At 31.0% G+C, this 26,788-nt stretch overlaps 1 protein-coding gene across 4 annotated transcripts in view; it reads left to right on the forward strand.

Moving 5' to 3' along the window:
- The window catches only part of LOC126735089 (regulating synaptic membrane exocytosis protein 2), a 222,973-nt gene that overhangs the window by 88,749 nt on the left and 107,436 nt on the right, over positions 1–26,788 (forward strand). For 3 of the 4 annotated variants that reach the window (XM_050438989.1, XM_050438987.1, XM_050438990.1), the window contains exon 8: positions 17,748–17,961. The exons of the other annotated variant lie outside the window; for it this stretch is intronic. In XM_050438989.1, coding sequence (XP_050294946.1) covers positions 17,748–17,961 — 214 coding nt within the window. The remainder of the gene's footprint in view (positions 1–17,747; positions 17,962–26,788) is intronic. 4 annotated transcript variants of the gene reach the window in all.

The following is a 26,788-nucleotide window of genomic DNA, read 5'->3' on the forward strand; positions in this document are numbered from 1 at the left end:
TCGTTAGCAAAATAATTGTCAAGTAATAATTTTTAGTATTAATTAGATATAATATGGGGTCTCATGACGTATTCGGTGTAAAGGTGCAAGCCAACAAAACTATTTGCTTACATCTTTCACTAAAATTTTAAGTACTTTATTTAATTTAATTCAGTTTATTGATGTCAATATACAAAGTATTTTTATAAGTCAAATCAGGTAAAATATAAAATACATTGATAAACTTTAACTTAACATAATACGTACTCTACATTTATTAATTAATAGTAATAGAACATATATTTATATTTAAGAGTTAAATTACATCACTTACAAAAAACTAAATAATAAAACATAGGAAAAGGAAAACAGAATACTATTAAGAGTTGCCAGAATATCACAATAAGGAAGCACCAAGATATTCTTCCTGGGAATAATATGCTCCTACTAAAACCTATTTGACATTAATTTAAAATGTAATTTTTTTAAAATATAGTTATGGGCAGTTGTCGAATTACTAGGGGTAGTTAAAAATGTATAGCCAAACATAATGGGATATCTCCGCACTTTCCTAGTCTATGAAAAGTCGGGCAATGTTCTCTCTAAAGTATGTGTTATTACGAATGTCTTCATAAGTTCGAAATGTGTGCAACTTGCATTTTATATAAATAAGATCTAAATCTAGACTAGAATAGAGACCTGTTTTTAATTAGTAAAACCTGCTACAACTATGACTCCAATCAAGAATGGCATAGGAGATATGAGAATGACACAAATAAAATTATGCCTATTTTAAAATGGAAGTGGAAACAAGCAACACGGTGTTGCTTAAGAGCTTAGCCACTAAAGCGGTAATATAAGCATCTTAGACTAGACCAGGATGCAGCAACCAAAAATTTAGTACTTGATACATTTTCCAATTCATTAGGAATATCTCTGGTTGAAAAAAGCAAGGATTGGGTCTTGGCTGTATAAGGAAACAACCTATTTAAATGAAACCATTGGTCTGTCATCCAATACTGAGGCCCACGTACCTTCCACCGCTGTGACCAAACCTTTATTGCAGGTTGAGACTATAGTTTCATCAGCAAAGAGAGTGAATTACGCAGAATTTGACATGATAGTGGTAGGTCATTAATGTATATTAAAAATTTGTACCAAGGGTCCAAAATAGAGGCTTGAGGAACTCCTATGTTCATACTTTCTTTTTCCTACTCGATAGATAGTTTTTTATCAAGCAGAGATACTGATGTTAAATTTAGGACTTAGTTTAGCAATGAGAACCTCATGGGATACAAAATCAAAGGCTTTAATTAAATCGCAAAAGTTAAATATTACATAGTTGCCCTTTGCATTAGCCATGCTGGGTGTAAGTAACCCAGATTTAAAATACCCTTAACAATATTTAATCATTTTTCAAATATCTTTGAAAATGTAAGCAACAGAGAGATAGGTCTGTAATCAGACACTAGATATGGCTCACCTTTTTTAAAAACTGGAATGACAACTGCAGATTTTAAAACATCAGAAAAAACCCCTTCTACTACACACAGGTTTATAAGCTTTGTCAGAGGACTTATTATTATATTTTTTATTCCTTTGATCAAGCTTACAATGTGAGATTCTGTTTCCTATAGAATTAGTTTGAAATAGAAAGATACTTTTTCTATTCCCTAGGAAGTTGTAAGGACAATATCTCTAACCTCATTAATAGAGACTGGTGGGACTTCAAACCTCTGATCTGCATAAGGTAGTACATAGTTAAGTGGGCCATTGCGGGATGCAGGAGTACAGCCATGTAGTTTGGAAACAATATTTAAAAGATAACGATTAAATGCATCAAGTATATTTTGGGAGTAATTTCAATTTTTGTGAATATTCCTAATATTCTACATTATTTTTATCGGGTTATGAGAGTGATAAATTAGTGGGTCATTGTTAGGTATCTTTGCAGCTTTTATTGTTGTCGGATATTATTTTTTAAATATTATTTATGTATTCTTTTAAGTATCAAGCTTTTTATTAAGTTCAATAAAAAGTTAAATACTATCTCGCATTGCTCTTAAGTTGTCATAAGCCAACTCACTACGCCCGCCTGACCTTTTCTTTTAGAGTAGGTATTTTCCGGAAAACAATTCAGAAACGCAGTGGAAGTGAGGTGAACAAAATCGGAAAATTTATCCTTTGCATTCATGTAGATGTCATTAACAAAGTCTCAAGAAATGTCCTCCATCTACAGAGAAGAATATACTTGAGAAATATTAAAAATTCAAGTAGATATATTAAGTAATACATTTACTTATTTTTTAAAAATGAAATAAAATTATTTTATTTTTTTCACTTTTTTTAAGAACATATTATTTAAATGATATAGCAATAATGTTATAATAACTATATTTTTTTAATAAAAAACAAAAAAATTAATTTGACACATTCGCTACATATATCTAACGATATGGAATATGGATACGAGATTGTTGGACAGAACAAATAATATTTTAAAATAATTTAAAAATTGACTTTACTCTCCGAAAAAAAACATCCAAATCTCAGTGCTTGCTTTGGAAAATAAAATTCAAATTTGGCGCCATTCGTGTCGTTCAACGCCTACTGCGCAAGAGTATATGTGCATGCGCAGTAGTCAAGAGTTGTAAAATGTAATCTGTGTAACGAATACTGTCTGTTTATTTCCTCTTAGTCGTGACTAATCAAGAAGGTTTATACAATATACATTAGATTATGCATATTTTTAAGAGAAATCAGCATATCGTGACCATAAAAATATCGACCTAAAAAACATTTTATTTCTGTGTAAGTGACATTCTACTCTTGACTGATTGAATTTAAAAAAAAGTAAGCAAGATATGGTAGTTTAATACTTTTTCATAAACGAATTTAAATAAGATAATTTTAGGGTGCCAAAAGTCTCAATAAGAAGAAATTTTTTTTAAAGATTAAATTTTTTAATAAAGTATGGAAAAAGTTTTACTAAAGTCTAAAAAAAAAATTAACACATAGTTTTAGCTAAAAGATCAAATTTCTTGTATAAAATTAAAAGTTTTTAGTATTAGTAGTCAAAATATTATAAAAAATGGTTGAGGAGAAGAGGTTAAAACGAAAAGGTGTGTGTCCTTGAATTTGATTTTATGGATTAAGCGTAGGTTGTATATAATAATTTATAAAAGAAAAAATGAACATAATTAAGTTTTTTTATAATTATCCTTTAACGAAACTATGTAACTGCACACAGGGATAAAGTTAAAGCCTTTTGGTATTTCTTTATGACTTTGGAATTATTAAATTGAGATGAATTTGGTTTAAAATCCTTTCTTTTTAAAATTTTTGCAGCCTGTAAATTTTATCTCCGTTAGTATAGTTTCACCCTCAGAAGGTATAATATAAAGAAAAATTTAATAATATCTGTTTCTTGTACTATTAATTTTTCTGTACGGCTTACAGTTTAGCGGGAAAATTAAATTTAAAAGTATCGAAAAAATAGCAAGAAGTACATAAATTTTCGTTTTTAGGCTTTTCTCATATACCACTAAACAATTGAGAGGGAGCAAAGACTGCACGGATCTTCAAAAATTTTAAATGCCAGTAAAAAAGAAAAAAAATATATAAAAAATATTTAGAATATTATTTTTTGATAGTAACATTTTGTAGTAAAATAGAATTTTTACAAAAAATTATAACCGTTTGGTACTATAAAATATAAAGGTTTTCTTATGATCCTAAAAGCTTAAACTTATTTCAAAAATAATAAACTTTTGACATGGCGTTTGATTGCCATTTTCTTCAAATTTTATGGAAATATTTGGGATCTTCTTAATTTTCTTTTTTAGATTTAATTAAAAAGCTACATACTTTTTTCAAATTTGATTTTAAAGTCAATTTTACTTTTCTTTTTTTTTTACCAAAACAGATAACTAAAAATATGTTAAAAGTTGGCCGAATATTTGTTCTTTGCTTCAGTCTAAACATGAAGAGAAAAGAAAAAAATAAGGATTTTAATACTTTGCAGTATGAGAGGACAATAAAAAACATTTTATAGAAAAAATACCAAATAATAATAATTCCTATAGCAAATAAAATACAATAAAATACAAAATTATTTAGACATTTTTATAATAATATATTTAACAAACAAAGAATAGATAATTTCTATAGATATAACTAGTAATAAGCATATCTTTCAGGACTTTTTAAATTATCTGGTTAAGACTTATTAATTTTTAATTTCTATGACATAATTGACATTTTCTAGATTTTGACCAAAAGTTGCTAAAAAATTGGCAACACTAAAAAAGACCTATCAATAAAACTGGGATAACAAGAAAGATAAGTTAGGTACTACTATAAAAACCTGTAGAAAAAAATTTTAAAAATCACAGTTTAGAACAATCTTTTGAATAAAAAATGGATAAGACTTGTTATTTAATTTTTGATTAATAAATAAAATAAACCAGAAACTATATATTAATTCTTCTTTTTTGGATAGAGACCTATTCGTTTTGTGTGTTGGCAATTAACATTTTTTGTAGCAGCTTAAAACTTCTACTAAGCTTTTCCCAAACCCAGTCTGTAGGTTGACGTCTCTGCATCTCTGGATTAGGACTTGTTTAAACTGTTCTTCATATTTTGTTCTAAATTCTTCAGTACATAATTTTTAGAAACAATTTAAGCATGTGACTCATCAGACTGTTGGCCCAATATTTTTCGCACTTTTTTGCTCCAGATTTTTGAGCAAGGCTATAAATTTTGATTGCTGCTATTTTTGAGGGATATTTCCAGAGCTATAGATTTTGTTAAAGATGTCGGTTATCCAAGCAATTCCTTCATCATCCAACAGCTTCAGAAATTTAGCCTCTATCTTGTCTGGTCTTTTTGGTTTTTCATTTGCTTTATTGCTATTTCTACCTCGTGGAAGTATGGGTGGGCCTGTAGCTTCTTCCGACAGTGAGTACGTGACCTCCGATCTTTAATCCTCATAAAGGTTTTCTAAGTATGCCATCCACCTGTCTTTTAGATCATGTTTGTCAATGATAATTTTTCATTTACGTATATGATCTTCAGAGCCTGTCTCTTCTTAAAGGTTCCAGTTACCTCTTTTATTTATCTTGTGTAAGTTAAAGCTGTCGGGTCTGCCTTTCAGTGTTCTTATTTCTGCGCATCTATTTCCTGCTTTATTTTTCTTTGGCTTCCCTAATCTTTTTCTTAACATGTGTTTGTATCTTTTTGTATTCTTGTTATATGATCCGAAAAATGTTACTTGGTGTATCGGCTGCTGACTTTTATGTATAAGATTTTCTCTTTGGCAATTTGTGTAATGTATTTAATATCACTAATTCGTTATTTTTTACAAATATCTTAAGTTCGTTTTCTTTTTTATTTCTACATCCTAGTCCAAACGATCCATTAAAAGCTGTTTTCAACCCCACTCCCAATTTGGCATTAAAATCGCATATAACAATATTTATTTCATGCTTTGGAAGTCGCGGTATTTCGTCTTCTATATTTTGGTAAGGACTTTCGACTTTCTCTTCTTCTTTATCTGCAGTGGAAACATATATTTAGCTATGTTCATATATACAGATAAAATTAGAGACACATTGGTCAATGTATCTTGCGATTAATATTCCAACTTCATTATCCAGCTTTCCATCTGATACTGTCTCGAATAAAATACTGCGACTTCTTCGTTGTCGATACTTCCTGCTCCTGGCCATCTCATCTCGCTTATTCCCATGATGTATTTTATTCATTTCTATTCATTACATACATTCTAAGTACATTCCTTTCATTTCTTAGAAGAAGTCTACTTTTCCTGCTTTTGCCATGATTTTATCGTTCCAAGTGGACATTTTAATACATTTTGGCTGTACTGTTTCTTTCTGCGGTCACTCTTTCTTTTATCAAAAAAAAATATTTTTTTGCTTAAAGTTGAACTTTTTAAAAAAAAAAGTAAAAATTAGGATTTAAAAAAAATAATAATTCTCTTTTTAGCTATTAGCCATTCAACAATTTTTTTTAATCAACAGAAATTAGAGAGTCTTTTTAGTTATTTTTAAAATAAACGTATGTATGTTAGGACTTAACTATAATAATAAACTCTATTTTTGAGACCTAATAATTTACTTTCTTTGACATAATTGAGGTCTGGCTTTTGATCAAAACTGACTAAAAATTGACGACACTAAAAAATACTTTATGATGATATATGATATTAATGATTTAACGCGTTTTTCTCCTATTTCTCCAAAAAATTTATTCATAAATTTACTAGAACTGTTACTTGTTTATTACATTAATAAACCATAAACCATTTAAAAAATAGAATATTTTTTCATAAAAATTACTTAGATTAGTGAGAGAAAACAAAATTTAAATAATCAAAAAAAATAAATACAAAAAACTTTTTACCAACCTAAACCTAAAACATAAAGAAAAAAACGAGCGGACCCCTATGTGCAAGACCTTCGATTTGGCCCTCTTTTAAAGCTCAAGAAAATTTTCTTTTTCCGTTCTATAAATTATTTGGCAACTTGGATATCTACCAAGAGCGTTGGCAGTTACAACTGCAACTGCCGATTCAAATGGCACTGTTTTGTTTAAATTCAGGATTTATTATTGCGGTCTCGAGATGCGTGTTGCCCGATTTGTCCATAAAAGATTGCACAATCCTGATTTCGTTTTCTATGGTATATTAGGACGATTTTGTGTAATTTATTGGGTATTTATGTTAAATATTTACAGTATTAACTTTATAGCTGCCTAGCTTATTGTAAAATGATAAATACGTCGTATAATGCAACCTTTTGTTGTGTTAATTTATTTATTAGACATGTTTTTGTTTGCATTTTTTTAAAATTTTAAAAATTGGTCAAATTTTTATTTTTTCCTTTATAGATGAAGAGAAAAGCATTATTCTTATACATATATTAAAAGTCATTTGTATGTAATGAAATATTTGAGAAATCTTAATAATATAAAAAGCTAAATAATTTAAAATATTGGACTTTCAACTATACGTAAACAAAAATGCAGAAAAAAAGAGAAAACATTTCAGGATTTCGCAATTAAAAGATTTTGATTTTATGCGTAATCAACATAGAAAGAACAAACTAAAAATGTACTTATAAAATTTTCTCTTAAATCATATTTTTTGCCTTTTTTTACAGAAATATATGATACAAAGAAAACATTTTGTTTATTTATCAAAGGCCGGTGCTAATTACAAAAATTAACAATCAAATATCTTAAAAAATAAATATTTTATTATAGTTCTAATATTAGTTAACTTCCAACAATAAAACAATAACAATATTAAAGGATGCTATCATGTAACTGCCTTGGAAATATGTAAAGTATGTAAAGAATTAAAGAAATCCATTTCCGAATATTGACTACCCAGCCTGGTGTTTCTGGAGATAAATTTATTTAAGCCATAGTTAGAACGGTGAATTGGATGTTAAAAACTAATAGTCTCTCTTGTCTATGTTGATAGAACATGCAAATCAATTCTTTGAACTAATTCAGGAGTTGATACCCTCTCTCCTCAGAATATATTCATTTGAATAAAGTCCTCTTCCAAGTCTCTCTTTGTCTTTCTATTTATTGCCGTTTGCATTCAGTTTGTCCCACAACCCTCTGGATATCGTCGCGCCATCTCTTATGGGGTCTTCCTATGTGTCTTTTTTTCTTCTTGGCCTTTTTAAGTTAATATTTTATTTGTCTATTTATCAGGTGTGTGTCTCGCTATATGCTCAGCCCACTGCCACTTGAGTTGAGCTATTCTCCTTAGGACGTCTATCAGTTGAGTCTTTATTACGTACTCTCTTACGTTGACTCCGATCATAAATTTCTCCATCGCTGTGTGGTTTGAAGCCTGTTTGCAGACTTGCATGGAATGGCCACTGTTTAGAGACCATAATATTTGAAAACGGGTTATACAGGGTGTTTCAGAACGATGGGATCAAACTTCTGGGGGTTGTTCAGTGCAACAGAAGAATCAATTTGAGTAAAGGAACCCATGTCCGGAAATGCGTCACTACGCCACTACGGCCCTAAGATGCATTAAAATTTATAAAAAACATTAATTACCTAAATAGGATCTGCTGCATTTATTTTTACCTTTTGTACATGATACCATAACAACAATTGTTTAAAATCAACGCTCATTAATGGCAATTCTCAATGTCATGTTTAAAAATTTTATATCTTACAATTTTTAAGCATTTATTGCTAATGGAAAACTTTACCAATCAATAATTGGCGGATATGCATTTGGCATACAGAGCAACAAACTGCAATGCACAAGCAGCATCGCGGTTGTATCATGAACGTTATCCCGAACGACAGCATCCTGGATACAAAAGTTTATTGCGGTTCATCGGCGGCTCGGCGGCTCGCTTAGACAGGCATGTTTAAGACCAAGATGCATGATACTGGTGTTGCTCGAACCATAAGAACGGTCGAATTTGAAGAAGAGGTGCTTCAGCGAGTTGCCGATGAACCATCAAATAGCACACGTGACGTCGTTAAGAATGTAAATACGAGTAACGCTTCTATCTGGCGGGTACTACACGAGCAACAACTCCATCCTTACCACTTCCCAGAAAGTTCAAGGTATGACTGTAGCCGATTATCATCCTAGAGTTCAATTTTGTCGATGGCTTCTGGATCACATCATTGCACAACCAAATTTTTTACGATATGTTTTGTGGACCGATGAAGCCTCTTTCACAAGAGACGGTAAAGAAAAATCCCTATGCAATTTTTCCAAGAAAACATCAGAATTGTTGGTCTGTCAACGTATGGGCAGGCATTGTTGATGATTATTTAATTGGGCCATACCTTCTACCGGAACGGTTAACAGGACCTATTTATCTGCGTTTCTTGGAGGAAGTTCTCCCAGAACTCCTTGAAAATGTTCAACTAAACGTTAGACAGCAAATGTGGTTTCAGCATGATGGAGCGCCGGCACACTTTGCTGTACAAGTACGCGAGTATTTGGCTCAGCGGTTTGGGCACCGTTGGATTGCCAGAGGTGGAGCAGTTTCTTGGCCTCCTAGGTCACCCGATTTAACGTCGCTTGATTTTTTCTTGTGGGGACATGTAAAGTCTTTAGTCTACGCAACTCCAGTATATCAGAAATAGACCTAATTGGACGAATAACAGCAACATTTGAAATCATTCAAAACGAGGCTCAAATTTTTAGTGTAGTCCGCCGAAATCATGTGCGGCGTTCAAATCGGTGTATTGAGGTTGGAGGAAGACATTTTGAACAATTGTTGTGATGGTATCACATACAAAAGGTAAAAATAAACGCATGAGATCCTATTTAGGTAATTACTATTTTTCCTAAATTTAAACGCGTCTTAGGGCAGTAGTGGCGTAGTGACACATTTCCGGACATGGGTTCCTATACTTAAATGGATTCCACTGTTGCACTGAACAACCCCTAGAAGTTTGACCCCATAGTCCTGAAACACCCTGTATACATGAGTGGCATACTTATACTTTAAAATTTTAATATGAACTAAGTCCTATTTTCCTAGATATTGAGCATTTTTATTTTTTGACCCAATTAGATTTTATATTTTATATCCTAGGTGTATAGGGTGGTCGTAAAGTAAGGAGTAAATTCAATATCTCGTTAATTTTTTTTTAAATCGCTCGGACCAATCGATTTTATTTGTTTTTGGAGCATATTTTGCAAAAATTTTATTTTATTTTTTTTAAATTGCAACCAAATTTTTTTTATGAATTTTTGGATAATCCTTATAATTATAAAACATTTTCATGTAGCATATGCTATATTTAAATCTAAGCGTTTTGAAGTTATTCTCATTCAAAATTCAAAAATTCAATATTTCGGCATAGCTGCAAAGTACGTTTTGAACTTATGACGCGGAAAACAAAAAAATAATTAATGTCAATAGTTATTATCGTCGACAGTTCTGTATTTTCGTTTTTTCAATACTAAATTACATAAATTGTCGGCCTACTGAGACACAGCGCATAGAAATCTTGATGATGATTGGCTGCGGTAATCGAGTTAGAACGCATCAGAAAGTTTGTAAATTATTTAATCAATAATATCCCAATCGTCCGCCAATATCGCAATCGACAGTTAACAAGATTGAACAGAAGTTTAGTCAAGTCGGTCATGTAAGAGATGTTCCCAGATGTCATTATCAAGTTAAATAAGCAGTTAGAACTTTTATTGGCGGTTCAAGATAATCAGCATGTAGGATCTAGGCAGGTAGTAAAGAACAATGGAAAAGCAAGTGTTCTTACATTGAAAATACTATATATGAATAAAGACCACCCTTATAAGTTTGTCAAGAATTCTTGGAATTCTTGACAAACTTATAAGGGTTTTGTACCTTCTGTACTCTTTTCTATCAGTGTTCCTATTATCTGTAGGTGGTCAATTGTGCTGAATCCTTTTCAAAAAGCAGTTTGCTCCACTGATGGGCAAGAATAAAATTTACTAGTAAGTCTGTTTGCCATAATTTTGTAAGCAACTGGTATATCAATCAAACAATTTATTAATGCCAATATACAAAATAGTATTCACACAAGTCAAGAATTACAAAGTCAAAGTTAAAAAATGGGATGACTGTTTATAAAAATTGATAATAAAATTTTGCCTAAAACACTCCATAAAACTCAATAAAACCAAAACACAGTGATTGATATACATACTATGAATAATACACAATCACAATATATCTTGAATAAAATGCAATATATAGGTAGGTACTCAATATCACAGATAGAATGTGAAGTTTAAAAACTCTTCAGTTGAATAGAAGGCATTAGAGACTAGAATTTGTTTTATTTTATTCTTAAAACATTCCAAATCTAAATCCACATAGTCGGTAGGAAGTTATATTATATAACTTAACAGCCAGAAATCCGGGACCACTCTGACACCTTATTAAGCATTGGTAAATCGGAACTAGCCTACTTATGTTTCTAGTACCATAGTTGTGTATATCACCATGTAATTTATACCGATCCCTATTCCTGTGTACCCATAAAAGATTTTTCAATATATATACCGATGGTAGGGTAAGTATTCCCTTCATAGAGAAAACAGATCTACAATCCTCCCTGTAACCCAGCCTACCCAAAATTCTGATTGCCCTTCTCTGTAGTGAAAACAACCTTTTTGTTTATAGGGCATGACCCCATGCTAGAAGAGCATATGTGGCTAAGGGATGGAAGGTGCCAAAATAGGCTGTTCTCAAGCCAGATTCAGATAAACGTCCAGCTAGGAGACGAAGGGCATATATAGATGTTTTTAGCCTTCCGGCAACAATATTAATGTGGGAATGCCAGTGAAGTAGAGGATCCAATAAAACTCCCAGAAACTTAACAGAAAAATCCTTTGATATGTCAGCTGGTCTCAGAGTAAAAATAACTTTGTTGGTCTTGTCTGCATTGAGATGCAATCGGTTCATGTTAAACCATTCCTAAATTCTCCCCTGCAATAATCTCAATTTCCTCTCTACGGTCTCAAGAGTATCTTCGGTACATGCCACTGTTGTGTCATCAGCAAAAATGGTGAATTTACCAGATGGTTCAGTTAATGGTAGGTCATTTATATAGATCAAAAAGAGGATAGGCCCCAAAACAGATCCTTGGGGAACACCTATGGTTATCCCACTTTTTGCTGATGACACCCCACCAACACTTACCATCTGATCTCTATTCGCCAGATAGGAAGCGAGAAGTTTAACACTATTGGGACTGAGTCCATATTTAGAAATTTTTTGCATCAATATGTTATGGGGAACACAGTCGAATGCCTTAACCAGATCGCAGAACAAGACACTGCCATATTGCAAGCTATTAAAAGCATTTAACAAGTAATCAACTAAGTCTAAAATGGCCATAGTGGTACTTTTACCCTTCCTGAAACCAAACTGGCTGAATGTAAAAAGATTGTTACCCTCAAAAAATTTCACAAGTTGAGCAGCAATACATTTTTCAAAGATTTTTGAGATTATGCGTAGCAAAGAGATAGAACGGTAGTAGGTATAGGTGAGATAGTAAATTAATAAGAAGATGGTTTTCTATATTGCTGATATCTCCGTTTTTCTTGTATTCCTTTCTTCTTCTTACGCTCTCTACCAGATTATTTCCTTCCGTCTTTACCGTTTCGTTAGTGATTATATATCTTAGTTATTATTCTGGGCTTTTCTCGTTTTACATTGTAGTCTGTACGTTTTTCAATGAACTCATGGTTATCTCAGGTATTTCGTCGGATCCTATGTCTTGGATTAAGCGTCTGTTATGTTGATGGTTTTGAGCATTTGTCCTTTACAAGTGTTTGTATACCGGCTGCGATTTTTTCCTCGGTATTGATAAATTTGTCATGTTGGTTATTTAGCTTGTGTATTTTTCTTTTACCTTGTGGTAATTTCGATTTTAAAACTTCCATGTTTTTATTGTCTTCAATTGTACTTTTTACTAGGTTTGTATTTTATTACCTTACGTTTTTATTGATGTTCCTATTTATTTTCCTTTGTAGGTCTTTGTACGCCTTTAATTCTCTGTTTGTGTGTTCTCCATTTGATTATATTTTTAGCTTTCAGGATAATTTTATTATTGTTTGTTTTTTATACACATTTTTTTAGTTGATATTTGTATATTACTCTTTATGATTTCTGAAAGTTCGTTTAGTCCCATCTCTTTTATTTTGAGCTATATGAATCATCCTACTATGAATAATTTTTTAAAGTGTTAAGAAGTGGTCGCTGGTAAGAAGTATAAGAGGAAATGGCGTTGATATCCTCTTCTTCTTGTATTGTTTCTTAAATTATTGTTGACTACTCATAGTCTCCTTTAGTTAGTTCTTCTACTACTTCACTTTTTACGTATCCTCAATACTATTACTTTATAAGGTACTTTCACTAGTGGTGATCTCAGAGTATTAGATTTTTAAAATTTGAAATTATGGTCATTTGATTTTTTCATTAAAAGAAAATCCAATACAATTAAAATACATGACTGGTTTGACTTAAAACTTCAAAAGGAGACCCTAAGCTGATCTTTGATGTAGAAATACTGGTTCCTCAATATGCAAGCTAATCTGATTAAATTTAACAATAAAGGATTCTTAAGAACTTTATATCCATAAATTCCTGGATAATTCTTTTAATAAATACAAGTATCTGAAAGGCCTTAGCAACAATATTAACCAAATGAACAATAAACTGGAGGTTTTTATCTAGTACAACATCAAGGTCCTTGATAAATGAGGCTCTTTCGAGACTCTTGGTTCATCTTTAGTTCTAGTAAATACATTCTATACGTGTGAATATAGTGCGGAAAAAGCTCATAGTTTTACATTTAGAGGGATTCAATGAGATACCATTGAAATAAGTTTTATAAGGCTTGATTTGACAACTTAAGCTTAGCTTCAGATAATCTGCAAAAAGCAGGTAATTGAGAGCCTCGAGGAATACCAGATAGCAGCTGAATTACCTTAGGCAGAAAAATGGTAATGAACAGAACATATTTTAATAAAAATTAAGAAAAATAAAAGAATTTATTTTGCATAAAGTTGAAATAAATCTAATTATAAAAAATATGCTATTTTCACAAAATTTAGGATTTATTTCATAGGATAGTCAGGAAAAAAGATTATTTGACTAAAAATTAAACCAGACATATTGATGACATTATTTTCTTAAGGCTGGAAAAAGGTTTTCAGGTAGTAAAAAAAAAAATTAAAGTTTAATTTTTTTTTTACTTTTACATTTAATAATTTTTTTTAGCATGATCAAAGACTTACATATTTATTGGAAAAATAAACATGGAATGGTTGTCTGTTTTTTTATTATGGTAGCTTATTCATTAGACACTTTTTTTAATAGGTTGTTAATTTTCAATTTTTGACAAATTATAAAAGTTTTAGACAATGGTCAAATTATTAATTTTTAACTATATAAAAGAAAAACGTTATACATATATGAGAAAAGTCATAGTTTTTATGTAGTAGAAAATTTAGGAAAAAGCTTTAAAAAGATTTTAGGCCTTTAAAAGTTAAAAAATTTAAATTGTTGGGTTTGACTAAAATTTAAAAAAAAATGCATAAAGAAAAATAGTAAACATTATGTAATAATTTAATAGCGAAATTTTGATTCCTCTATTAATATGCATAGAAAGAAATAAGTTAAAATATATCAATACAGTTTTAAAGAAAAATATCTTCAATATTGCGGAGGGTTGTTGGGTGGGATCAGAAATAAAACAGAAACCTGTTTATCTAAATGTCGATGTTTCGACTTATATTAAGTCATCCTCAGGACACTGAAATGGATTCAATTTCAAATGACTTCAATCATTTCAAGTACATAAAAAACACTATTAAAATAAATGTTCTTTACATGTATAAAAATTAAAACAAGAAAAACCACGACACAGTTAAAATTACATTCAGGTACAATCCGTAAAAAAAAAAAATTTTATTAAAAAAAAAACAATATAAAATTAATTTTTTAATCATTACATCTCTTACGTAAGTCTAGGTTTCTTTAGTTATAATTAAACGCATTTATAAAAGGAGCGTAGAATTATTTTTAACATGGGTTAAATTGTAGGTGTTATTGTGGGCAAACTAGAATCAACAATAAGCCAAGAAACAAATGTTTTTATTCTTCCGAGCGTTTATTTATTTAATTTTTATGATTCAATGTTATGTTGATAAGTTAAGGATTAATAGATAAGGAAGATGTATTGAGCTATTTACATCTGTGGTATGTACCTATACGTTCAAAACCAGAAACTTAATTTTTGTAATACACTGTGAGATCTAAATTTGGGACATACACTCTTTGACAAAAATAAAAATTTTTTGTGTTTTAGTTTTATTTTTTTGGTAATAAATTAATTAAATTATAGTAACTTGCACTCAGATAATCTGAGGTGTCTTGTTTTTTGTTAATACTTTCTTTGTACTTTTTTATATTGACCATTTCTAGTAAAATTCTTTTTTTATAATTTGATTCTCTGCCAATGATCCGACTGCTGTTAAAATCAAATTGGTGTTGTAGATTGAAGGAGTGTTCTGCTAGAGCAGTCTTCCCAGATGCTGCGTAGTTCGTTAGTTTTACGCTTCTTTCGTGTTCGCTAATTCTAGTTTTTAAGTACCTGCCCGTTTGACCCACATACAGACCTTGACAATCAGAACAGGGTATTTTATAAACCACATCACTTTGTAACTCATTTGGTGTTTTATCTTTGAGTTTTGAGAAGTATTTGTTGACGGTATTTTCATTTTTGAATGCTATTTTGACTTCATCATCAGAAACAACTCCTGTTAGCCTTTCAGACAAACCTTTGACATAAGGATTTTTTGCAAATTTATGGTTTTGGTTTTCTTTGACTTTAGTAGGTGTAGGGTTGTTAAGGATTTTGTTTAATAGTTTATGAGGAAAATTGTTTTTTAGTAAAATATCTTTAATTTTGTTAACATTTTTTTGATGAAAACTGGAATGAGATAAGGCTTTTGCGCGGGATTTTAGGTTGCTAATTATGTTTAATTTTTGTTAAAATGAGTGATTTGATTAGTAGTTAAGAAACCTCTCAGAGAAAGTGCGTTTGTGATAATCAGTGATGACCCTATTTCTGACCCCACCCAGCAACCCTCCGCAATATTGAAGATATTGGGTCACAAATACAAAACTGAAAAAATATCTTCTTTTTCATCTTTGCAGAAATATGCACAAAAAATATCTTAATGGTCAAGATTGAAAAACGTTTTAATAAAATTTAGGAAAAACTTTTCTTAAAGTTAGAATAAATCTAGAACAACATAATGATTTAAAATAAGCTAGTTTCTTAAAATTTGTGAAAAGATTTGAACATTTTAAATTTATTTTATCACTTACAACAGAAATAACACTAAATTTCTTATAGGAAAGCCGGAAAAAAAAAGATTATTTGACTAAAAATGAAACCAGACATATTGAAAATATTGTTTTCTTATGGCTGAAAAATGAAGAATATTTATTAAGATGAGATTAGTAAAGAAAAATTAAAAAAAAAAGATGTACCTTTATATACAGGGTGTGCCAACAAGGTGTACGGCTAAGATAGCGCCTTAACTATACGAGGTAGAGCAAAAAGTTCTACAGGAAAGTTGTAGGGTTGACAAAAACCTACTAACTAGAAATATTTTTATATATACTGGGTGTGTCATAAAAAATTTACTATAAAATATGATTTTTTTTAAATGGTACGCCCTGTATATTATGGTACTAAAATGTGAGGCAAAAAGAGTACTTCACTTTGGTATAACGATTTTAAAATTTCCGTGTGGTGTTGCAACGTAATTAATTTTTTTATGTTATTTTTTGCCTTTTAGAGGGTTCGTTTAAAAATCATAATTAACTTAAAATTTATTCTGCGCCTATGAAACTTGTATCACAGTTAGTCTAAGGTACCTCCTCTAGGCTGACTATGATAATTTGTAATTTTTTAATACAGGGTGTTTTTAAAGAACTTTCAAACTTACTGAAATTAAATACGCAATATCTCAAATTTTTCAAATGGAACACCCTGTATATTTTTATCTAATTAAGTTTGTCCCTCAGATACCTTCATTTTTCATTTAATATGTCCTATAGCTAACCAAGTACTTTTTGAGATATTTTAACTTTTCTGTAAAATACTATGCATAAAACGGGTATTCTTTAAGTTTTGATCAAAAAAATTACAAAATTCATTCATTCATTCTAGACACTAGACATTCTAGAGCAATAATTCTAGCTGTGTGAAGATTTACATTAAAAAATTATTTGTTTCTAGAATTAATGGGCTATATGTAAAAACCAATAACTGCAAACAGATTAGGTATATCTAACATATTATTATTCATTTTATAAAAAGTTCCAATATGCATATATTATCTTCTTCCCTATAAAAAAAGATAAGTTTAAAAGTGAGTCAATTTCAGAACAATTTATTATGGAAAAGCTGACTGGCTTTCTTGAATTTTTTGTCTCAATGGATTTGTTTGCGTAATAAGATAATAAAATATTAGTGAAATCATAATAAAGATCCTTATCTTAAATATTTTTCCCCTATAAAAACGAGTTAAATGAAATGTTTCTAAAAATATATTTTTGTGCTAAGTAATTGATCATATGAAATTTACTTATTACACTTGGGCACATGGCCCTAACTACTTATAGAAAAGCCAAAAAATACGAAATTATAATTGGCACTAATCCTTTGGAAGAAATTTTAGAAACATCTTCTTGGAATCAAAATTTATATCTCATCATGGTAATCATACAGATACTACAAAAATTCGATAATAAAAAAATTGAAATCTGAATATAGAATTTAACTTAAATAGATTTTTTACTAAATATTAAAATTTTTTGATGAAAGATTATGATTTATTTTTATGTTATTTTAGAACTAGTTTAATTTTTTGGGCATAATTGAAAAGTATGTTACACATTTCTTTTTCTTAACAAATAATCCTAGCAGGGTAATAAAAAGATATATAAAAACATTAGAGCTGGAAAATTTTAAGAAATTAAACATCATTCTTGTGAATCCTTAGAATTTGTATATAATTGTTTTACCACCTGATATTTAACCTCAAACATGGATGTAGTACCTAACTCGTTTATTCCTTAAAACCACAATTTGCATGTGCACAGCCTATAGCTTGATCGCTTTTCATCCCGTAGCCCCTTATACTCCTTCCATATCGAACTGATCATTTTCAGCAGCATCCGCACCAATGGCAAGTCTCCTCGGATGGAACGAAAATGCTCGGACACATGATATTACGTAGAGGAAATACGGAAGTGACTGGATCCAGTGCCGCCATTTTAGGCTTAAAAGTAGTTGGCGGAAAAGTTTTGGAAAATGGTTGTAAAGGGGCTGTGATTGATAAAGTTAAGAAGGGCAGTATTGCTGACGTTGAGGGGCAACTTAGACCAGGTAAAACAAAATATAATTTTAAAATCTTCTAGTAACCATGTTATCTTAGATCTTAATTAATTGGTAAAGAGTAGCTCTTTACCTGTAAGGGTTAGTAATAATTAGTGGCATACCAAACTGGATTTCTCCAATATTAAAACCAATTAATAATTAATATGAGGAATTGGATCAACGCATTGCTGGTGAATATCACTGGCCATTGAACATGGTCTAATACTGTGCGATTTTATTTACAGTAAAAAATGATTTCTCCTTCTTAGTGATTGATTCATTAATTAAAGCTTACAATTAAACGGATATATGAAATTCGAGTTTCATAAAACCTATCCACCTCCAGACTCAAATCTAATGACTGCATTCTTAAAGATTGATTGAAAATGCACGTGCCTTTAATAAGAAAAATATAGAGATTTACTGACGCTTGCTACAAACTTTTGATTTACATATGTAAATAGTCCAGCGTTATTCAAGAATGTATTTGAGTGATCTGTGTCAATAATTTAAAGGGTCCTCGAACATTTATATTCAAAATATGTTTTAGTTCATGGACATACGAGTATTTTCCTATTTTAGGAAAATATGTTCTTTTTATGTTGTTAAGATCTGGTCTCCAGAAATGGGTTAAATATCATTTATGTTTATTTTCTGTTAATTTTTGATAAAATTTGGTTGACTATTGACTAATTAAAATACTGACACATTTGCAAACAAAAATTTTTAATGAAATGTTCACTAAATTATTAGGGATGTTTATATAATAAAAGATACTTCTCGTGATCTAGAAGTTCCTATAAATATATGTCCTAAACGTCTTAACTTTTGAGATACAGGGTGTTAAAGTTAAAAAAAAATAAGTAATAACTTAAACAATATTGTAGATATTTTTATTAAATTTGGTACATGTATTCTATGCATCAAGACGCATTTTTTGATGTGCAACGAAAAATCTTTTCTCTGCCAGTGGCGTATCTACAAGTCTTCTATTGAATATTTTTAGTGACAAAAATACTACGCCACTGCTTTTTCTTAAAATAAAAACTATTTTTAAAATTCTCAATCACTTTCTAGCAAATTTGAACACATGTTTTTTTTCTGATGTATGGTTTTCGCTTAAAAAAATTAAAACAATTTTACTTCCCTAAAAATTTCATGCGGTGTGAAAATGTTTGTTCGTCAATTGTAAGCAAATGAAGGGATCAATAGGGAAATAAAATTGTTTTTATTTTCTTAAGTGAAAACCATACATCAGGTGAAAAATAAACAAAAACTTAAATTTGCTACAAAGTGATTAAAAATATTAAAAATAATTTTTAATTTAAGAAAAAGCTGTGGCGTAGTTATTTATTCACTAAAAATATTCAATAGAAGACCTGTAGGGACGCCATTGGCAGAAAAAATATTTTTTTGTTGCACATCAAAAAATGCGTCTGGATATACAAAAGACATGCACCAAATTTCATAAAAATGTCAACAATATTGTTTAGGTTATTATTAAAAAACTGATTTTTTTTGAAAATTTTAACACCCTGTATCTCAAAAGTTAAGACGTTTAGGACATATATTCATAGGAACTTTTTTTCTTAAAATGGGTCTAGGAATCACTCTCTTAAATATTAATACGTCTTTAAGAAACACCCTGTAGGTCCCTCCATGAGCACTAGAAGATCGAATTCAGGAGAACCAATGAGTTATAAATTAATATAAAGAAAAAAATTAGCAGTAGGAAAAAACACATTTAGAGAGGAGATAATTAAATTATTTAGACTAGCGTAAAAAATCTGCAAAAAAATCGAGAATTGCAATATAAAAGATCAATTCAACCCATAATTCTTAATAAAGTTTAAGTTTTTTCTTTTTATTTTTCAATGGAAATATTACGATAGCCTACTATAATACCGCAATACCATATTCACAATAAAGATTAACAACAAGTTCAGCTGAGCATTGACCTACTCAATCTTATATTATACTTACTCTTTAATGGCAGAAATTATTTAAAGAAGTTCCTTCTAATCTCTACTTTGCTCATTATGTTCCTACAGTAACTTCAGGTTTATACGTAGACTGAAATAAACTTTTAATCCCAACTTTTAATTTTAATATTACTGTTATTTCTCTTACCGGTATTTATCAAAATAAAGTTCGATTGCCTAATAAACTTTGCCAGGACCTGATGGTATCCCTAACTATTCCATAAAAAAATGCATTGTACTGGCCACATTCATACTATTTAATAGCTCTCTACGAACTCCCAGTTTTCCATCATTATGGAAACAAAGTATTATTGTCCCAATGTTTAAAAATTGCCAAAAGTACAAAATTGAAAACTACAGGGATATGTGCCTCCAATCAACTATTCCACAGTAATTTGATTGTTTGGTTGCAAAACAATTATTTTGGCTCTACAGATTTTTTTTGTCCAATTCTCAGTATGGTTTTCACCATAGAAGATCCACTGCAACAAATTTGTTATCTTTTCAACCTGATCTCTTGCTCCTAATAGCAAAACGTGAGCAAAAAAAGTAAATGCCATATAAACTAACTTTTCCAAAGCATTTGATTAGGTTGATCATAAAGTTTTGTTTGAGAAGGAAGTTATTGTCTGTGAATTCTCCTATTCTTATTTGCTTAATTGGTTTAAAATTTCATTTGAGGGATATGTTTAGAGAGTCAAGTTAGGCAGCTGGCTCTCTGATCTAATTACGGTCACCTCAGGTGTTCCTTTGCACGGATATATCTCCATTGCTTTACAATGTTTTTATCAATGACTTTTCGACTTCAGATGAAAAAAAGAAATAAAAAATTAAACTCAGTAGACAGAAAATCTATAGTAGACGTTCACAATAGTGAACATCCAGTCTGATGATTCCTTTAAAGCGAAATATATCACCTTCAGTGCCACATTAAAGACATTAACTGACTGAATTAAAAATCACTATCATAGAGAATCATAAATGGCTTTTTTGAATTAACATTTCGACTTGTTTCAAAAACAGCAAGTGTTTGCTATTTGCTGATAACTTGAATAGCCTAGCCACTTAGTGCAACATAAATCGGCTTGATCTAAATATCAATAAATGTTGCTACATCACATCTTCACTCGCAAGTTGAATCGAATTGATACCAATTATACAATAAATAACCATCCTGTTAAATATGTCTGTTTAATAAAAGACCTGGTTGTTACTTTTGAACCGTAATGGTATGATTCTATGGGTGCTGAATCAGAGACTAGAGACTTTATTTAATAACTTGCGTTTATTATGCACAGTTGCAATTTGAAAACGGCGAAACAATATAAACTCTCTCTTACAGCCTCTGTAACACACTACTAACAGCAGCGGCTTGTGCAGCGGTACACACTCTGAAGGCACAGGGCGGCATTTAAATAATTTTATGAATATAATTGACATATTTTAAAAATTATTATTTTTGTTTTTTTTTTTTTTTTTTAAATTTTAACTATATTATTAAATGTACGGAACATTCCGCCCACCTTGAAACGCATGAGGATACAGGCTTTCAAAGAAACCATATGAAATGAAATATTATACTTAATTACAAGCTAAATTAAATTAGAAACTTGTATATATACTTATTTGTAAAAAATAAACTTAAAATAAAATGTCACTAGGACTAGTCTTCAATTGGTAGGACGCACACCTTGCGAATCGCACGCTTGTATACACCCTTAGCAGTCTTTAGAGTCACTACGCGCACCACTCCATCATCACCTGGATGAACTTGTAGAATTCTTCCAAGTGACCACAGCAATGGAGGAAGATTGTCTTCACAAACTAAAACCATGGCTCCAGGTACCACATTTGAGTATTGGGAAGTACCCTTACTGGAACGTGCCTGAAGTTCAGTGATGTAATCTCTGCACCATCTCTTCCAGAAATGTTGGAACATTTGAGTTAAATGTTGATATCGAGAAAGACGTCCTGTTTTAATCTCCGTCAGGTCTGGCTCAGGAACTGCAACTAGTGGACAGCCAATTAAAAAATGACCGGGCGTTAATGGATTAAGATCATCGGGGTCATTGGATAGTGGGGACAGAGGTCTAGAATTTAAGCAGGCTTCTACTTGAGTTATTATGGTATTAAATTCTTCGTAAGTCAAAGTGATCTTACCAATAACTCGTTTCAAATGATATTTTACTGCTTTAACAGCACTCTCCCATATTCCACCGAAATGTGGAGATCGCGGTGGTATAAATTTCCACGTCGTATTATGGCTGGCAAAAAAGTCAACGAAAACGTTTTGATTTATTGCCTGAGTAATGAAATGTTTTAATTCATTATTGGCACCAATGAAAGTTGTGCCATTATCAGAATAAATGATTGAGCATTTACCTCGTCGTGATATAAATCGTTTAAATGCATTTAAAAATGAGATTGTGGATAAATCGGCTACCAGTTCCAAGTGTATGGCTTTAGTTGCCAAACATATAAATACACATAAGTAGGTTTTTACTAATTTCCTACTTCTTGACAATCCCACCTTGATAAGGAACGGACCAGCATAGTCGACGCCACAATTTAAAAAAGGTCTGGAAGGTATTACTCTTGTTTTAGGCAGTTGCCCTAGTAAAGTTTCAACTGTTACAGGGCGAACCCGAAAACATATTACACAATGTTTGAGAATCTTTCGCACTTCAGTTCTACCTGAAATAGGCCAGAAACGTGTGCGAATAGTCGCCAATAGTGCTTGAGCTCCAGCATGAAGCAATTTTCTATGTTCATATATGATAATCAATTTTGTTAAAGGATGATTTTTGGGAAGAATAATTGGGTGCCTAAAATCATAATCGAAGGTTGAATGCTTTATTCTACCGCCCACCCTCAATACATGATGTTCATCTAAGAATGGATTTAAATTCTTGAGAGTACTTTTATTATTTATTTGTTTTTGACTCTTTAGAGCTATAATTTCATCATGAAAAATTTGCATTTGAGCCATTCTAACTAAATATTTTAAAGAAGTATCAAGTTCTTGAGGTGTTAAGGGACCATACAAACGTCGACCTTGTAAAGACAATGCATTGACTTTAAATCGTAAAATATAAGCAGTTACTCTCTGCAATTTCAGAAAAGAGGAAAACTTAAGAAAAAAGGTAAAGTCAGGATTTGTTGCAATTAATGACCTTAAATTAGTTTTTCTTTCTGGCATTTCTGAGATTTGTATAGACATAGAGGGAGGCCATTTAGTATTGTCATATTGACACCATTGGGGTCCATGCCACCACAATTTACAATTAATTAAATCTGCTGGATTAATACCCCTAGAAATAATGTCCGCAGGGTTATGTTCAGATCGTATATGTCGCCAATTATTTTTGTCCGACAATTCCTGAATTTCAGCCACCCGATTTCCAACAAAGGTTTTCCATTTATGAGGTTCATCCAGAATCCAAGTAAGAACTATACTGGAATCACACCAAAAGAAATATTGATCAATTGACATATCTAATGCCTTGATAGCAACCTGACATAATCTTACTGCCAATAAAGCACCACACAGTTCCAATCGTGGAAGTGATAGCTTTTTTAAAGGTGCTACCTTTGATTTTGCACAAAGCAAATTCATAGAAATTGTCCCTTGGTTATTAGAAGATCTTAAATAGATGCATGCCCCATATGAAATCTCAGAAGCATCACAAAAGGTATGGATTTCTACTCTTATAGGATTTTCAATAATTATCTTCCGAGGAATAGAAATATCTTTTAGAGCCTGGACTTGACCCTGATAAATTTTGAAACTAGTATATATTTGAGAAGGTACACTTTCATCCCAATCTACAGATAACAACCACAACTGTTGGAGCATTATTTTGCCCTTAATGATTATAGGTCCAATTAAACCCAATGGGTCAAAGATCTGGGAAATATATGACAAAATTATTCGTTTAGTTACATTATTCTCGTTTATACAAATAGTTTTCAAATTATAAAGAAAATTATCAGAATCACTATGCCAGATTAAACCTAATGTTTTAGATTCCTTATTATCTGAGAATTCGAGGTTTTTATTTTCACACTCATTAAGCGTGGATTGATTAGATCTCCACTTACGAAGAACAAACTGACCTTGAGAAAATATTTTAATGAGACTTTGCTGAATCTGTAAAATTCCCTCAACAGTATTATCCCCGCTCAGGAGATCATCAACGTAAAAATCTTTTTCAATAATATTACTTATATAAGGATAATTGGATTTGTTTTCCTGGGCCAACTGATGTAGACAACGCACTGCCAAAAATGGAGCACAAGAGGTTCCATATGTTACTGTGTTTAAAACAAAGTTCTTAAGTGGCTTATCTGGATCAGATCTCCATATGATAGCCTGAAGAAACCTTTGATCATTATGAACATTTATTTGGCGGTACATTTTAGTACAATCTGCAGTAATGACATATTGATGTTTTCTAAACCTTAAAATAATAGAAAACAGATCCTGTTGTATGGTGGGGCCAGTCATCAAAATGTCGTTCAGAGAATATCCTGACTCAGTTTTGGCCGAGGCATCAAAAACCACTCTAACCTTAGTGGTTGTTGAAGACTCTTTTATTACAGAGTGATGAGGCAAAAAATTTAAAGTTGATTCATCTTGAGACGCCTGAGACATATGACCTAAGGATTCATATTCATCCATGAATTGAACATATTCTTTTTTCAATTCGGAATTACGTTGCAATTTCTTTTCAATAGAAAGAAATCTCTTAAGAGCCAACTGTCTAGAATTGCCCAATTTGAATAAGTCATTTTTTAAAGGAAGTTGTACAGAAAATCTGCCATCACTTTCCCGTGAATGTGAAGACATAAAAATTTCTTCACAGGCTTTTTGTTCTAATGACCACTCTTGCCTCGGTTCATAATTTTCAACACGCCAAAAATTCTCAAGCTGATTTTTAATATCAGTATTTGAACTAAAGTGGCACAGTGTCCTATTCGAGTTATCTTGAGAATAATTTGTGACAATAGAACCTGACAAAATCCATCCCAATTTGGTTTTCTGGGCAATTACTTCGGAATGTGGCAATTTAAATTGACCTATACAGATTAGATCCCAAAAAATGGAAGCCCCTAGCAAAGCATCAATCTTAGAAGGAACATTATATGAAGGATCGGCCAAGTTAATATTAATCGGAACACTTATTTGTGAAAGATTTATATGGTTTAACGGTAAGCTGTCTGTTATTCGATCAATAACCAGAAATCCAATATCTGATTTAAAATCATTATAAACAGACTTTATGGTAGCACTAACCTTGTATGAAACATTACTTATTGTTTGACCAAGTCCAGATACAGGCATATTAATTTTTTGCATTTTTAGTTTTAATAGTTTAGCAAGCTCCTTAGTAATAAAGTTACTCTGGGAACCAGAATCAAGAAGAATCCTACATTTATGTTGTTTCCCATACAGATCCGATATAAAAACAATAGCTGTAGATAATAAAACTTGATTCTCAAAATATGCTGTGTGAAGAGTGACAGGTGTGACAATAGAAGTACGAGTATCATTAGCTTGCTGCTCAACTTGACCCCTAGACACATCACCTTCAAAATGTAATAACAAATGATGTCTTTTATTGCAAACATTACAATTCATTGTTCCTGATGGACACGCTTGATTAGAATGACTTGCATTAAGACAATTTGTACAAAGTTTATGCCTTTTAGCCTCAAAGTAACGAGATTTAGGAGACAACTTTAAAAAATCATCACAAGTTGTAAGTTTATGAGATTTTTTACAAATAACGCATGTATTAATCACAAAATAATTTTGTGAATTACTTTTATTTTCTTTTTTAAAAAACCTTTCTTTAGTATCATAGTGTACAGTTGAAGGTCTATGATCATGTTTTTTAAAGTTAATAGTTTCTAATAAGTGACATCTTTTATTAAGAAAGTCAGTAAGATCTTGAGTCTTTGGAGTTGTTAAAGGTTCTGCATATAATTCCCATTCCCTTCTAGTATTATTATCCAATTTTGAGGATATCAAATAAATTAAAAGGGTATCCCAGTGATTGACAGGTTCCTTTAAAGTCTCCAATGCCCTAATATGTTTATTAAAATTATCTAACAATTGTCTTAGATTAAAATGAGATTCTTTATTTAAAGAATTTAGCTCAAATAAGGCCTTAACATGGTTATGAATAATCAACCTTTTGTTATCGTACCTATCTTTAATTAGTTTCCACGCTACTTGATAATTTGAAGCGGTGGTTTCTAAACAAGATATGACTTGGGCAGCTTCACCCTTTAAAGAGCTACGCAAATAATGGAAACGTTCCACATCTTGCAAGGCAGGATTGTCATTAATTAACACATTAAATGAATCATAAAAAGTTAAAAACTCATCAAAATGGCCACTAAATATGGGTAAATCAATTTTTGGAAATTTTACACTAGGAATTGGCACAGTATGAGGTGGATTGATATTCTGAACAGAGACGGCTGCATTATGATTTGCAAGGTTAGCCTCTAATAATCTAGTGGCATTCGCAATGACCTTAAAATACGCATCCTCAAATGCAGTCCTCTCTAATTCATGAGATTCATTATCTCCATCATTATCAAGCAATAACTCTAACTGTATTTGAACTTCATCAAATTCATGCCACAACTTTTGTGTCTGCTCAATACGACTTCTTAACTGAACATAATCGCCCACAAAATTAGCAATAAAATTTTCAAAACGAGTTAGCTGACCCTTTAAGTTAGCCCGTTTTCTTCTTAATGATTTTAATTCGGCTTCAGCTGCCATTGTAATTTTATAGAAATAAAGCAACAAAAAATATGTTGTAAAAAATACCAAACAA

The sequence above is a fragment of the Anthonomus grandis genome, chromosome 4, assembly GCF_022605725.1.
Source record: "Anthonomus grandis grandis chromosome 4, icAntGran1.3, whole genome shotgun sequence".
Taxonomy (NCBI): Eukaryota; Metazoa; Arthropoda; class Insecta; order Coleoptera; family Curculionidae; genus Anthonomus; species Anthonomus grandis.